The 16480-nt window shown below is 44.3% G+C and overlaps 1 protein-coding gene across 1 annotated transcript in view; it reads left to right on the top strand.

Annotated features, from left to right (window-relative positions):
* Positions 1–1498: 1498 nt before the first annotated feature.
* Positions 1499–16480, top strand: part of CHN2 (chimerin 2) — a 156377-nt gene continuing 141395 nt past the window's right edge. The window contains exon 1 of the mRNA XM_035129608.3: positions 1499–2250. Coding sequence (XP_034985499.2) covers positions 2202–2250 — 49 coding nt within the window. The 5' untranslated portion in view covers positions 1499–2201. The remainder of the gene's footprint in view (positions 2251–16480) is intronic.

Raw genomic sequence — 16480 nt, 5'->3', positions numbered from 1 at the left:
TTGGTTGGGGAGATTATCTTAAATACACTATATTAATCCAGTCAAACAGCTGGAGAATCACAGCAGCTGCTGTGGCTGCAGAGACTGGCAGCTTGTAACTGCTGCTTCCCGCGTTGTTTTAGTGGCACAAAAGTGACCTCCCTGTAGTGCAAGCCTGGGCAGTGTGTATGGAGGTCCTGGGCTGCCTTCTCAGCCTCACCGACATGGTCCAAAGGAAAGCAGAGATACCGGTATGATTGACACCAGCTTGGCTGCAGCTAGTTGCCAGAAGAACAAGGCGCCATCCAACCTTCTTGGGGGCTCCGTTCTGGATTTGTGTATAGTTTACTCCTTAGGCTTTTCTTCTCCCGAAGATGTCCTGCAAGGCAGCGGGTGTGAATTTTCCCTAACATTTACTCCCGAAGCCTTCCTCATGAATGAGCACGGCCACTATTACAGGAGTATAAATTAATATAATATAATATAATAATATATAAATAAGACCACGTGTAGTGCTTGCAATGGAGGGAATTGATCTCAGGGCCAGATTTAGGTTTGATGAGGCCCTAAGCTACTGAAGGTAATGGGGCCCTTTATATGTCCAGCTGTCCTGTGTCAACAACAAATTGTCACTGCTTTTTTGTGCTGAATATATGCTATATGGTAATTTATGAACCTAATAGTTATCTAAAGCCATTTGCACATGTTGCCTTTCATCCATGCAGAATGTAGGCACCCTATATATAGAAATGAGCGAACCTAAAATATTTTAGGGAGCAGGCTAGTAGGCGGGGCCCATTACTTACATCATAGGAGCCTACACAACACAAAACAATGTTGCTGTATGTAGGTTTTATTTTATTTGTTTTTTATATTATATTTTGGAAATGTACATCCAGGTTTTGCCCCCCCCCAAGTGGGGCCCTAAGCTATATAGCTTGTTTAGCTTATATGTAAATCCGACACTAGTCGACCCCAATTGGCAAGAAGAGTTGCTGAGGGGGCTCTTGCAGCAGGCCAGCTAGGAAATCCAGAGGCAACAGCATCCCCACAGCAGAGGGCTGCCCTGCCTCTCCGAGGGAGGGAAAACCCTGCAGGTAACTGAAAGAAGGCAAGGAAGACACCTAAACAAAAGGCTGCTAGTTCTACCGAGGGAACAGTAAAAGCATGTTCCTATGATCTTGTGGCAAACGCAGCTTGTGATGTTTGTTTGGAAGTCTGCTTGGGGGAGTGGGAGATGCCGAGAGAGACTCGCATAAAGTAAATTATGAAAGAAGACGCGGGTGGGTGGGTGGGTGGGGGGGAGAAGCGCGAGCCCTAGCCCAGGGAAGGAGGAGGAGGAGGCGGGCTCCTCTCTCCCTCCGCACGAGAGCCGGGAAGTTCCACACCAGCGCCAGCCACCTAGGGAAGCGCCTCCTCGGGCTTAGCCTCCCGCCCGCCCCTCCCCGCCCGGAGGCGGCACGACCGGCAGCCTCGGCTTCCTGATGCTGGACCAGCCTTGGCACATGGAAGGAGCGGCGCCCGCTGGGTGCCCGCTTGCAAACGCTTGGCCGCTCGCCTTGTTTTCCCGCCTCGGGCTGGGCGCCCTCGGTAGCCCGCTCTGAGGGCAGCAACAGCAGCAGCCTGCATCCCGTGCGCCTCTCCTCCGCTTCCTTTGTGTGCGCGCGCGAGTGAGGGGAGCTGAGGCGGCGGCGGCGGCGGCGGCGGCGGCGGCGGCGGAGGAGGAGGAGGAGGTGGAGCCGCTCTCTCTCCCTCGCTTGTCAAAGAGTGAGGCGCTCCGGCGAAGGGAGGGAGGGAAGGGGGGAAGGCGAAGGCAGGGAGCTGGCGGGGCGGCTCCAGAGTCTCTCCTCTCCTCCTCTTCTCCGGCGGAGAGAAAGGAACTGGACGCTGCAGCGCGGGGCCCTTCGCCGGGCAGCCCGGGCGGCTTCTCCACCGCCTCGCGGAGGCTGAAAGGGGCGCGAGCGGAGCGGCAGCAGCAGCAGCAGCAGCAGCAGCACCAGCAGCAGCAGCAGCAGCAGCAGCAGCAGCAGCAGCAGCAGCAGCACGTTGTTTGGCTGGGCGGCAAGGCGAGCCCCGGTGCCAGCAGCAGCAGCAGTAGCGGGTGCTGTTGCTGCTTTGCTCAGCGCGGCTCCGGCACTTTGCAATGGGTCGGGGGCGGCAGCCGGAGAGCAGCAGCAGCACCAGCACCTGGGCTAGTCACTAAGGAACCTAAGAGGAAGAGGATGGCCACCTCCAGCAACTCCAGTTTGTCGGGCTCCTCGGTTTCCTCCGGTAAGTTAAGAGAGAGAGAGAGAATTAAATTTCCCCTTACGGCAGGATTTGTCTCCTGATTGCCTCCCAGCCTTCCGGAATGCTGTTTATTTATGTTAGTTAGATGGACGGACCTGGCTGCGAGGAGGACCTCTTTGGCACCAAGTTATTTTCCTTTCCTTTCTTACACTTTGCATGCAAAAGGGCAGGAGAAGTAACAGAAAAGAGCAGGTGACGTGGGTGCTTTTCCTTCATAGGAAACAGAGCAGATGTGGGGAAAGTGCAGCATCCTAAATCCTTTTTTTTTTTGTCCGTCGATGGTTGTATTCCTGGTTTGCAAGAGGTTGCTGAACCCAACCTGATAGTTAAGATTCGATCCGTAAATAGTCTAGTACACAACACATTCACACCCTGCTCAAGCAGGAAGATGAATAAAATCACGTTGGTGGTCGTATTCAGAGTAGACACCTTGAAATAAATGGACGTGACTGAAGTCCATTGATTTCAACTTGACTACTTGGATATTTTGAATAATGCAAGCCATTCTCTCGTCATTGCTTGGTACACCAGCAGTTTCTAAAAATATCTGTGCTTGGCTGAGCAGTTCCTCCCAAGTGTGATTACACCTGTTCAGTTACCAAGTCCTATGGAGCAAGCAGTTGCAACCCACTTTCACATTCTTCATTTTCTGACATCGGTGGATTAGTGTGTGTGATGGTTCCATGCAGGGCTGAGCCAAACTCATAGGTGACGCACGGCAATTTCTTGGTTATATTATCTGGGTGGTGAACTAGTAGCGATCAACATGGGAAACGGTGCTTCTCAAATAGGCAAGGCAAGTCAAGCTGCATCAAATAGGAAGGCAAGTCAAGCTGCATCAAAATTCTTATTCTATTCTTTACTGTAACTTCTGAGTTTCGTGAATATATTTGAGAGTGGTATTATCAAACCAGACAGGTTGTAAATGCCTTCCCCCAAAACAAAAGGTGGGCAACCATTCCTATACTTGTTTATTCAGTCCTACTGATTTCAATAGACTTATTCTCTACTAAGTATACGTACGATTGCAGCTGCACAATGCAATCCTATGTGTGCTTACTTGTAAAGTAGTCCCATTGCATCCATTGAGTGTGTGCATTGTAAGTGTGTTTAGGACTTGAGCCTAAGTTAAAGGTTTTCTGTTTCTGCTGAATACTCCCACTGTAAATGTTCAGTAAAGAATTCTGTCACCTTCTTGAAAGATTTTCTTTTCGTTAATAAAATTAGACACAAGTGTTTCCTTCATTAAAGCTGTAAAAATTAGTGCTAGTAGTAGAAAACTTCAGTGTGTATGCTTATGAGGACTAGAATTGGAATGGTGTTTTTGGCAGGATGAAGCAGTAAGCAGTCATCACCTGAGAACAGCTTGCTTAAAATCCCATTAGTCAGGTTCTCACTGAATGCTATTTTGTGAAATTAAAAAACCTAACACCCTAACATGTGATGAATCTTGCACATTAAAATTGTGAGATTCACGTGGGGAGAGGTAACACATTCTTGAATCAAGAGAAGCTCAAATTTCTGTGGTGAGTCCAAAATACTTTTTTAAAAAAATGCCGAAGTCCATGTTTCACATGCACCAGAACTTCAGGACCTGTATCTTATACTGAAGGTCAGGACTCGAAAAGCTGAAAGCCAGAATCTAATTTTTGACATGTCTGAACCTAGATAAGGTAGAGAGTTCGTATATGATTAAGTTTAGCAGTTATGCGCAATCTCTATTCTTTTTCTCAATAGCTTTTTTAAAGAATAGAATAAACAGGACAATCTTACACAGAGTTAGACCAATCGACATTCATGAGGTACTTCGGCATTTCCTATGCTGACTAAACCTGTGGTCCAGTTCGTGCGGATAGCATACTGCCACTAAACTACATTACTCAGAAGGCTTCCTTATGTGCCTATATATCAAAAGGCAGATTAAGATAATTCACAGTAAAATGAGGGAAATGAGTAATGCTGTGGAACTGGGGGGGGGGGGGAAGAGAAGCATTCAGGTCTCCTCCAGATGACCTATTTATTCAGCATTCTTCCTGTTTTGCTTGAACAAAACTTACATGGTAGTTAGATTACGTCTGGTCTTTATTGAGCATTCCTTCCAATTTGTTTAGGGTGCAGTTATTTGACAATGAGCATGCATCCTGACTTGCTGGTGGGGCAGGAATGGGGGAAGTTGCACATCTCCATGTTAACCATTCATCCTTCACTTTTCAGTGCAGTTATCCATCACTTTCCTAACTGCAATAATGCTTCTTTTTTTAAAGTGGATTTGTTTCCCTATGAGAGGACACTATTTTCATATACCTACCTTTCTGGTGAGTACCTGCAGGATAGGAGAGCATGAGATGCTTAATATCAGGGTTGTGGGTTCGAGCCCCATATTGGGCAAAAAGATTTCTGCAATCTAGGCGGTTGGAGTAGATGACCCTGGTGGTCCCTTCCAACTCTCCAATTCAAGGATTCTAAGATTCTATGCATGGATTCTATGATTCTATGCACAAAAGAGTAGCTGTCTGGAGGCATACTGAGTACCATACATATTCAGCTTGGAAGCTGGAAGAGGTGGGGCAAAGAACTTACGGTGGCTATGAGTCGTTGTGAAGCAGCATGGGGTAAGATGAGTTGATAGAAATCAGATCTTTGGGGCGTTTTTTGAAAAAAAAATACACCTTGGCATCTTTATGATGTTTAAATTAAAATGCTCCTATGGGTTACATTGTACCATAGGACTCAAAGATTGGTGTAATTATATCATGCTCTGGCATAGGAAGGATTAACTAAGTGTTTAAGAGCTTAATGTCACGAGACATTCTTATTCCCATTTGTAAATATTTTAAATATTTCCCCTGCATTTCTGCTCTTAAATACAACACATTTGTATTCCTCGCTATGCCTCAGTTTTAAGCTCTGTGTTGTTTCATGTCTGATGGGGTGTTATTCCTGATTTTAGAGTGTATCTTTACTCAAACAGAAGTACGTCCAATAAAAGATGTAACCACCATATCTGTTTCATATACTTTTTAGAAAAAAATGTCAGTATTTTTTCCCTTAAGTGATGTTTCCAGTATATGTGGGTCCAGCGTATTTTGACTGCATGCAGCTGCATTTTGGCTGTCTGTGGTTTTTATTTCTCAGAACTCAGCAGTTTTCTGAGCATTTTCTAATAGCATCTAACTACATAGTCCAGTTTTTAAAAATGAACAGCCAGAGCATGGTTGGGTTTAAGAAGAATAATTTTGCAGATTATATATAATTATTTCTTCTCATTTGAGTTTCCATCATAAGACGTTCTGCTTCTTGCAGAGGACACATTTTCTATGAACAAAGTACAGAATCAATATAAAATACTACTGTTACTATTCTTACTACTGCTTTGATAGATGGGGGTCATTCATGTGCCATTCAGGAAGCGTTGATTTAAGAAGTAGGAGGAGAACTAGGGTGAGCTGTTTCCTAGTTCTGCTGGATCTCTCAGCGGCTGTTATACAGTGGTTCCGCTCCTTCCTCCTGGGCCGTGTTCAGAAAGTGGTGGTGGGGGATGAGTGTTCAGACCCCTGGCCTCTCACTTGTGGGGTGCCTCAGGGTTTTGTCCTCTCCCCCATGCTTTTTAACATCTACATGCAGCCGCTGGGAGAGATCATCAGGGGGTTTGGGCCGGGTGTTCATCAGTATGCGGATGATACCCAGCTCTACCTCTCTTTCAAATTAGAACCAGTGAAGGCAGTGAAGGTCCTGTGTGAGTGCCTGGAGGCGGTTGGAGGAAGGATGGCGGCTAAAAGATTGAGGTTGAATCCTGACAAGACAGAAGAACTGTTTGTGGGGGACAGGAGGCGGGCAGGTGTGGAGGATTCCCTGGTTCTGAATGGGGTAACTGTGCCCCTGAAGGACCAGGTGCGCAGCCTGGGAGTCATTTTGGACTCACAGCTGTCCATGGAGGCGCAGGTCAATTCTGTGTCCTGGGCAGCTGTCTATCAGTTCCATCTGGTACGCAGGCTGAGACCCTACCTGCCTGCAGACTGTCTAGCCAGAGTGGTGCATGCTCTAGTTATCTCCCGCCTGGACTACTGCAATGCGCTCTACGTGGGGCTACCTTTGAAGGTGACTCGGAAACTACAACTAATCCAGAATGCGGCAGCTAGACTAGTGACTGGGAGCGGCTGCCGAGACCACATAACACCGGTCTTGAAAGATCTACATTGGCTCCCAGTACGTTTCCGAGCACAATTCAAAGTGTTGGTGCTGACCTTTAAAGCCCTAAATGGCCTCGGTCCAGTATACCTGAAGGAGCGTCTCCACCTCCATCATTCTGCCCAGACACTGAGGTCCAGTGCCGAGGGCCTTCTGGCAGTTCCCTCGTTGCGAGAAGCCAAGTTGCAGGGAACTAGGCAGAGGGCCTTCTCGGTGGTGGCGCCTGCCCTGTAGAACGCCCTCCCAACAGATGTCAAAGAGGAAAACAACTACCAGACTTTTAGAAGACACCTGAAGGCAGCCCTGTTCAGGGAGGCTTTTAATGTTTAATAGTTTACTCTGTTTTATTTTCTGTTGGAAGCCGCCCAGAGTGGCTGGGGAAGCCCAGCCAGATGGGCGGGGTATAAATAATATATTATTATTATTAGTAGTAGTAGTAGTAGTAGTATATGAAAATTTGGCATGCCAACTCCCCCAAAAGCTGCAAACTGTGCCTCAAAGATCATGCCATATATTTATAATTGAAATAAAATGAAATAATATAGTGGATTCTTTTTGGTTCGGAATAATTAGATATGCTTTCTGAATGGTAGGTAAAAAGCAGAGTACTCAGGGCAGCAGACCAGACAGAATGGCATTCATGCAGTTTCTCTTTGACATTGTGCTGGCAATCGAATGCAGATTGGGCAATTGAAATTGATTTGGAGTTTTTGTGCAAGAAACCTGCTTCTCAGAATTACTGGACTATTTGCGATAGGGAATGTGATGGGAAAATGTACACTAAAGTGTGGAATAACAGCCGCATCATGTGACCTTGTCTAACCTCACTGCCAACAAATCGGGATGAACGTTCAATAGGTTGTCTGGAGGTGACCCTCGTTGCTGAAATGAGCAACCAAGACTGGCTTGGAAGCTTTTAGAAATATTAGGCAACTGCTCAATCTTACCTACTTCTCCAAAGAGATCAGCTGGCACAACTGGTCTCTGAAATGCCCGAGTTTCTTCATATACCTATTTCACATCAGGATATCAGTTCAACACTTGCTGTGGACTTGGTCCTGACAAGCTTGGGTAGTTTTGCCCTTTGGGTGCTTGCCAGAGCACAATTACAACTAGTCCTAGGCAAAAAGTGGCAAATTACAAGGCATGATTCTTTAATTCTGAGCGTGCTTAATTAAAAACTTGTTTGGAATGTATAAGACATAATAGACACAAAGGTAATCTACATCTGCATACGTTTATTACCTACTCTTATGATTCCAAATACCATTTTAATGAGCTCCCGTTGTTCGGTCCCAGCTCCTGCCAACCCAGCAGTTCGAAAGCACGTCAAAGTGCAAGTAGATAAATAGGTACCGCTACAGTGGGAAGGTAAACGGTGGTTCTGTGTGCTGCTCTGGTGCGCCAGAAGCGGCTTTGTCATGCTGGCCACATGACCCGGAAGCTGTAAGCCGGCTCCCTCTGCCAGTAAAGCAAGATGAGTGGCGCAACCCCAGAGTCGTCCGCGACTGGACCTAATGGTCAGGGGTCCCTTTACCTTTTAATACACTTTCCAAATTATTGTTGAGAGGGCAGAAACATCTCAGGGATGGAGTCATCCATGCTGTCACCTATCTATCAGTTATCATTTTGATTCCCCTTTTTTGTAATTCCAAAAGGCATGAAATTATTCTGTCTCCCACTTGATGTATTTATAGCTAGCATGCATTGCTTAGATGAAAGGCCCGAGCAATCAGGTGAAAAATTGTGTGCTACTAGATATGGTTTGGGTTAGGAATTTTTGCTCTGGTAGCTGTGCTACAAGCGGTTCAGCATTTTGCCTGATCCTGTGACCTGCTGCCCAGGAACAGTGGCTTGTGCAGATGTTCTAGCTGCAGTGTAAAGGCACAACCTTCCCAATTGCCCAATACTAAAATCAGGATGCTCGCCTTTTGGGGCTGTGCTCCTGCATGAGTCATGTGACTTGCACCAGAGCACAGCCCCCAAAATGGGCTGTCCCACTTAAATCGGGACAGTTGGGAGTATGATCCATGTAGGGAAAAATTGTAAAAAAATAAATAAAAAGTTTCATTTTTAGGTATAAATAGATAAAGAAAGATACACACGTACTAACATGCATTTCTTGGGACTAATAACTTTTGTGACAAATTTGCAATACTGAAGTTCTGTTTGCCAGATAGAGGATGATGCTTCGGTGCTTTAGCACATTACATGGTTTTTCAGCTAAATTACGACGGCGAGAGTGAAAGGCCAGGCTCAAGAGAAGCTATATTACACCTGAACTTTTAAGGGTTTAGTCGAGACATTAAATGCAAGTTTCAGAACAAGGATGTTTTGGTGCCCTGTGATATCTCTAGAGCAGGCATAGGCAACCTTGGCTCTCCAGATGTTTTGGAACTACAACTCCCATGATCCCTGACCACTGGCCATGTTAGCTAGGGATCATGGGAGTTGTAGTTCCAAAACATCTGGAGAGCCAAGGTTGCCTATGCCTGCTCTAAAGCCATCTGTGTGCTCCAAGTCCCCAGAAACCCTCTTATCTGTATGAGAAGGTTAAACGGGTCTTACCATTTTAGACAAGCTAATATACAAGCTGTGCATGAAATTAGCATGTGAAAATAAAGGAATACAAGTATTATCTGAACTGTACCTGGTATATAGGTCTTTCCCCTGTTATGAGGTGCTGTTGGTGGGGGAGCCAGATTTGAAATGGTGCTTAAGGTCTGCCTGTGGAAATGTGAAGCGTGCAAGACCCCTGGAAGGGTGGTCACAGTTATGAACCACTGTTTGTTACAACCTGTTGTCAGGATCCCCGATGGTGAGCTGGGATTAGTTACTGAGAAAGAACCTGCTCTCTTACAGGATAGTATACTAGGAAATTCCCTTAAGTCTCTAACAGCAGCATACATGCACTTACCTTATCCTATATAATAAAGTGCAAGTGTCTCTGCGTCCAGTCCCTGTGTCCGTGGGTTTGCGCTACTGCGCATGTGCCCCACGGGCAGCCGTTGGGACTTGGAACGCAGAGACACGAGGCATTCGGCTCCCTCCCTCAGTTCAGTCAATCAGTCCGTCAGTGCTTGAGAGCCGTGTGTTGTTCGTTGGCGGCGGAGCAGGACGGGACGGTCTGCTCTGGCCGGTTGGTCGGTCGGTGTTGGATGGAGGGTCCCGCCTGCCTCGCCTGCTCTTCTGGAATGTACTGGGGGGTGGCTGCCGAGTGGGAGCGAGGACTCTATGGGCGCAGGCAGCGCCGCTGGTGCCGCTGAGGAGAGGTGAGAAGGAGGGAAGCCGCAGCGCTGGTGGGCGGGTTGGGGGTGGGGGCTGGCTGGCTGTGGTGGGTGTGTTAAAAGCCGGTGAGGGGATGAAGAGAGGCCAAAGAAGTGCCGGGGCTTCGGGGAGGGAATGCGTGCATCCGCCTGCCCTCCCGCGTGAGCCAGTAAGCGACAGGCGCGCACGTGTCTCCGCTCGCGAGGGTTTTTACAAATGTTTGACAACATATGTTCTAGCGCCCGTTTATTTAACGGGCTCAATGACACTAGTTCTTAATAAAACTATATTCTGCAAATCTTCTTGAAGTTAAGAATCTACAGATCTTCTTGATGTTAGGATGTCACAAACTATGCAGGTAGAGTTCCTATTCTAATAATTCTTGTGCTTTTTGAAGCAAATAGGCTTGGGCAATCCCACTATGCTGATGAAGAAGTAATGTCAGTCTAGTACAGGGGTAGGCAACATAAGGCCCGGAGGCTGGATGCTACCCAATCACCTTCTCAATCCAGCCTGGGGACCCTCCGGGAATCGACGTGTTTTTACATGAGTAGAATGTGTCCTTTTATTTAAAATGCATCTCTGGGTTATTTGTGGGGCATAGGAATTCGTTCATTATTTTTTTCCAAAATATAGTCCGGCCCACCACATTGTCTGAGGGACGGTGGACTGGCCCACGGCTGAAAAAGGTTGCTGATCCCTGGTCTAGTAAATGCCCTTGGGAGGCTGGCTTGCATCTTTGGGCAATAGGGGCCTCAGTTGGCTAATGTGCTTAAGGGAAGGAACAATATATTAATGGCAGAACTTGTAGTTTGGGTGCAAAAAAGCCCCAGATTCAGTTGCTGTGATTTCCAGTTCAAAGAAACAGGTATAATGCGATTTGGAAAGCCTGCTGTTGGAAATCCTGGAGAACCACTGGCAGAGTATGCTAGATCAAGATTCCCCAACCTAGTGCCCTCCAGATGTTTTGTACTCCAACTTGCATCGTCTCTGACCATTGGCAGGGCTAGCTGGGGCTGATGGGACTTGGAGTCCAACATCAGCTGCAGAGCACTAAGCTGCAGAAGGCTGGCATATGTGCAAGCTGGTTTTCAGCAGGATTTCCTGGCTGACTTCTTGTTGAGGACCAAATGGGTCATTCCTAATTCAAAAGCTCTTCAGCTGTTCCCCTCTTGGGCTGTTATGGAGAGATTCTACAGATTTTGAATTCAGCTGGGAGGTAGCAGTGGAAATATGGGAAATTCATTGGGCAAAATAAAAGGATACTCTGTTTACATAATACATAGAAACTAAGTGTTTCTGGAAGTCAATTTGGCTTTTCCAAGAAAAACGTGATTGAATAGTTCTTTCCCCAAAACCACTTTGCCTTCTCCAGTGGTTGCCAAACTCTAGTGGTTACTTAACTTTTTTTTTTAAAGAAATCCTTCTGTGTTACATAAAATGAAGCAACTTGTAAGAACAAATACTACCCTTGATTTTAGCCAAAAGATTGATGAAGTAATAAAATGAGGCAACTTAAAACACAGGTCAGATATTGTGATACAATAGCTCTACATATGTGTAGCTCAGGAAAATGTATTTGTATGTTTCCACTTAACGGAATGCCTTCTGCAATGTTCCCCCCACCTTTCTCCAAGCCTGTGGATTTGTGAAAGATTGTGCTTGTAAAGTAATTATTGAGATATCTTGTGCATTAACAACCCCCCAATGGATTTTACCATTTAAACACAAAACTTTTCAGAGACCTGCTTAGAGTTTAGATGTTTTGTCCTTGGCTACTGTTGACTGCAGCAGGAACCACGTGAGGAAATTTGTTACATTTGTCTAAACAGCTAGTTTCATTTGGCTGCTCAGCAAACAGCAGTGCTTGAGTGGATTTAATTTAATTAAGATTAATTTACTAATACGAATACATAATATTTACATAGTCTTTGTTTCTATTGAGCTTTGATGGTATTAAAGAATTACCTTTCAAATTGCATTATTGGGAACTAAAAGCACAAAAAGCAGACCCCAAATTACCATGGAATAACTAGGCATCATGTCAGTAAAGAAAATGCACCAAATCCTAAAGTTGGTAAGGTTCCAAGGAAATTCAGATTGTCTGTGGATTCATATATATAGTTTGCAAAACGATTTGAAATGAGAGCAGTTTGGGAAGCATGCAGAGGGAGAATTGACTTTCCTGAGTAACAAGTTGCCCTCAGCAAATCTGGGAGGTTTTCCAGGCTTGGAAGATTCTAGGCAATTGTGCCAGTGTTCTAGTTTAAAACTCCCTGTTGTACTTTCCTTTGAATAGCAACGCTAATGGTGCAGAGAAGTAGAGCTCCGTGGAACAGCACTATTGTTGTACAGTGGTACCTAGGTTTACGAACTTAATCCGTTCCGGAAGTCCGTTCTGAAACCGAAACCGTTTTTAAACCGAGGCGCGCTTTCCCTAATGAGGCCTCCTGCTGCAGGTGCCCTTCCACCGTTCAGATTCCGTTCTTAAACCGAGGTAAAGTTCTCAAACCGGGACACTATTTCCGGTTTTGTGGAGTTTGTAAACCAAATCATTCTTAAACCGAGGTACCACTGACAAAGAAAAAACCCTTCTTCTTGCCAGCTGGCCCAGTTGCTTAGTCTAGAATGGTCCCACACAAAAACCCTTCACAGAGTTCCTGTCCCATGGAGGGAGCCCTATGTGCGCACATCTCTCTGTGTATAGGCCCCTCTATATGGGCATATTGAGTGGGGCTAGCTGCATGTGCTTGAAAGCCCCATCACATGTTTGGTACTTACAGATACTGCATGCAGAGAACTACAGTGCTAAGATAGTTTTGTACTACGGCCAGATCATGCATATATGTGTTTGTGTGTCGGTAAATGAAGCACCAATGAAGACTTCCATCTCAGCGCAATCACCTTTTCTCTTTTATGTTGCCTTTGTTTCATTAGGTTTTAAAATGATGACTGATGTGATTTTAAAGAATTATAGGTGTTCTTTGGTATGGTTTGTTTGCTACAGTTTTTTTCAGCAGAATACACCTTGTAGATGTACTTGAAGGGAATAAATTCTTGAAAAAGCAATTATATTGTGGGTAGAGGAATTCCACGTGTCCTCTGTAAGACAATTCCAAAACCACTTTTCACCTCTGCAGGCTGAAGTTGTATTCCTCTTATGTTGAAGCTTTTTTCTAACATGGTGAATTGAAATATTTTTTTCAGAAATCTCTGGAAATGGATATAAGGAGCCAGCGGTCAGCAAACGTTTTCAGCAGGGGGCCAGTCCACTGTCCCTCAGACCTTGTGGGGGGCGGGGAGACAAGACTATATTTTGAAAAATAATAATGACTGAATTCCTATGCCCCACAAATAACCCAGAGATGCATTTTAAATAAAAGCACACATTCTACTCATGTAAAAATATGCTGATTCCTGGACCTTCTGCTGGCCGGATTTAGAAGGCGATTGGGCCGCATCCGGCCCTAGGGCCTTAGTTTGCCTACCCATGAGGCAACCTATATAGGAGTAGCAAAAATGTTTGCCTTTAAATAATTTATTTGTTATTAATTGTCAAGATAGGATAGTGCTTTTTAATTACAGTACTGACAATTTGGTTTCTGTATAAATTTCATAGCTTCATTATCTTGCTACCTTAATTTTTGTTATCTATTTCATACTTTGATCTTCAGTATTTCTCATGCTTTACTTTAACTACTAGGCTTTGTGGTATATCACCCTAAGCACTGACTTCTTATTGTAGCTACCCAGTTAACAGTAAACATTCGTTATTTCTAAATGATTATAACTGGGATCCTTGAATCAGTCTATTTGGATTCCTTGACTCTACTAATCCATGTATTATTTTTTTTAAATTCTAGAACTCAGCCACTGAGAAACAGCCTGGGAAGTGGAAAGTACAGCTTGCATTAATAAGTGTCAGCTTAACAAAGGAAATCATTTTTCAAAGATATGTTGGTTTTATTTAATGCCACAATAAGGAGAGCACAACATATAATATTTTGGAGTGTATTTTCAGAGTAATCATATCAAATGGTGTTAGGGTTCAGTAGCAAGTGAATGTGTGTGACTTGGAGGGGGGGAGGTCATGTGTCTAAAATGCATGTTGTCAGTATTTTACAGGAGATTGTTTGTATGCTGAGAGACCTTCTTGACCTGATGCTGTCAGAACTTGGAGAACAAACACTTGGCCCTAATCCCTAAGAAAATGATGAGATTGTACAGTATATAAGATAACATCGTCCTTTAATAAGGCATACTTTTTATTTTTGTTTCGGCTGTTTTGCCATGTGAAATACACTGTGCTGCTAGGACAAGATGGCAGCTCTTAAATTGAAATTGTTTTCTTTCTGTGGTTGTTATAATTTTTTAAAAAGCCTATTTGTACTTTACATTTCCCAAGGCATTTGCATATATGCAAACAAGTAGTGGGAGTCAAGTCCACTCTGGTTTTAAGGTGGCAAGGTGAAAAGGAGGGCAGAGTTTCTACACTTTTAATACTTTGGAAGAAGAGAGAATTTCAGAAGGTGTTGCTTGTTATGTGAGCTTTTTTCCTACACAGCTGTTAAAGGTATAGGACAGGCATGATGGGAATTGTAGTCCCAAAATAGCTGGAGGGCCAAGTTTGGCCATGCCTGGTATAGGAGATCTGACCTCTTTTTTATCGGGCATTCAAGCTGGTATTGTCTCGAGTCCCAGGTGAGGAACATGTGGCAGTCAAGATTTATTTATCTCAAGTTGTATTCTTCTAAATATGTTCTCTAATTTTATACTGTGTAGTGCATATATAGGAACACAGTTCTCAACCGTCACTACAATGGGCATTGCTTTCAAGTGGTTATGGTTGTATCAGTGACTGTTGCATGTGTTACTCATTGTATTGAACACAAATTTTAATACGGTAGATCCTCAGGGACAGGTGGGTGCATGTAGAAAAAAATTGCACACACTTTGGTGATTTTCAGTGCAATTTACTTCCAGGTTAGTGTATTTAAGACCCCAGAATTCAGGCTGTTTTTCTTCTATTATAAATGAGAAAGCATCTATATTAGTATCTACTGCAGCGTTTCTCAACCACTGTTCCGTGGCACACTAGTGTGCCGCGAGACGCTGGCTGGTGTGCCGCGACGTGCGGTGACGAGAAGAGCGATTTGCACTGTCACGTGCCTGGCGGCCGCCAATAAACAACACTAACCCGCCGGAAAGCAATATTTCTCCTCCTCTTTCCCAAAGCTCAGTGCAAACGAGCCTGGCGGCCGCCAATACACAACACTAACCCGCCGGAAAGCAATATTTGGCAAGTGTTTCTTACAGTCATAATAATAATATAGGGCAGCACAGAGTTAAATTTTTTAACTTTTTTAATGGTGGTGTGCCTCGTGAATTTTTTCACGGAACAAGTGTGCCGTGGCCCAAAAAAGGTTGAGAAACACTGATCTACTGGTTATTCAGACATTTGGTGGTGTCAAGCTCTCCTAAATTCTTGGGTTGCTTGTTGTATTTGATTCATACCAGATACATCCTTTGAATTGAAAATGTAGAACAATAACTCTTGTCTTTATATGGGTTCCTGTTAGCTTATTTTGTGAATATGGAGTGCTGGCCCTGCTACAGTTGAAGCAGCCAGCTTGTAACAAATTAAGCATCAAAACATGTGGGCTTGAAAGTAGTTTTTGTCACGACACTTCATAAATATAATTACTATTATGACTTTCTGTCCTGTACCATATTTCTCTTCATTGTGTACACACCGTATGAGCTGGGCTTTTAAAGCAAAGCCTAGAACAGACTCGTTTGTTTAAGGTCCCATGGGAAAATCAGGTACAGGGTGTGTCTCAGATCTACTGTTGCTTGTGCCAGAGAAAGAGGCAGATTATGTTCCCAGAAAGTGGCATAAGAAACATGGTTAGTATTCTGTATTTTGAGCCTTCCTGACAACTTTAACTGAATTTGAAAAATAAGATATTTGATTCACACTGTAGCTACCGTACTAAGCAAAGCTTCAAGTGGTCAGTTTTGGAGATGCTTGCTTTTGTGCTAGTCTTACACAAGTGGGCACCTGTTAGCCACTTCTGAGGAAATGTGGAATGAGTTTTCTCAGGGCCAGTTGAGTAGCTGTTGTTTACAAAGGAACAAGCCATTGTTAATAATCTACAGCTCAAGACAGCACTTGTTTTCGGCAAGAGACTGGCTTCTTAGAGTTGATAAGGCAGCTTTTTGTGATGTGTGGCTACTATTTTGCAACTGCTCCATAGCAAGATCCATATGGAGCTGGAGCTTAGCTTATAAAAGGATCCAACACGCGATTGGGTTAACAAACCTTTCGCTTTTGGAAAGGATCTTGTTAAATCTAAAACATTGCTTAAAATGCATTTGCATTTCTCATAGAAGTTTGCTTCAAACTCACACAATCTTCTGTGGAAATCTGCAGCCTAATCCAAGAGATATGGAGACTAGCTGTGGAGAAATAGGGAGAGAAGTTATTTTCATATGCTTGGTTATTTTTATATAACATTGACCGAGGACCAGGTCTCCGTATTAATACCAGTTCCCCATTACTTTAATTATATAATATGATGTAATTTGCTCCACTTCTGTTGGTAATAACATGCCTGATCTTAACTGTATTGACCTCATTACATTTTCAAGATGTTGTTCAAATCATTTGCCAATCTATACAATTTTTTTATTCTGCTGATGGTGAATTTAAACTACAGAGACCTTCATTGATTTGCTTGCTTTTCTGCTACTCGTA

This window comes from Zootoca vivipara, chromosome 11 (genome assembly GCF_965207765.1).
Source record: "Zootoca vivipara chromosome 11, rZooViv2.hap1.1, whole genome shotgun sequence".
NCBI classification, from domain to species: domain Eukaryota; kingdom Metazoa; phylum Chordata; class Lepidosauria; order Squamata; family Lacertidae; genus Zootoca; species Zootoca vivipara.
This window is presented reverse-complemented; position numbering and strand designations above follow the sequence as displayed.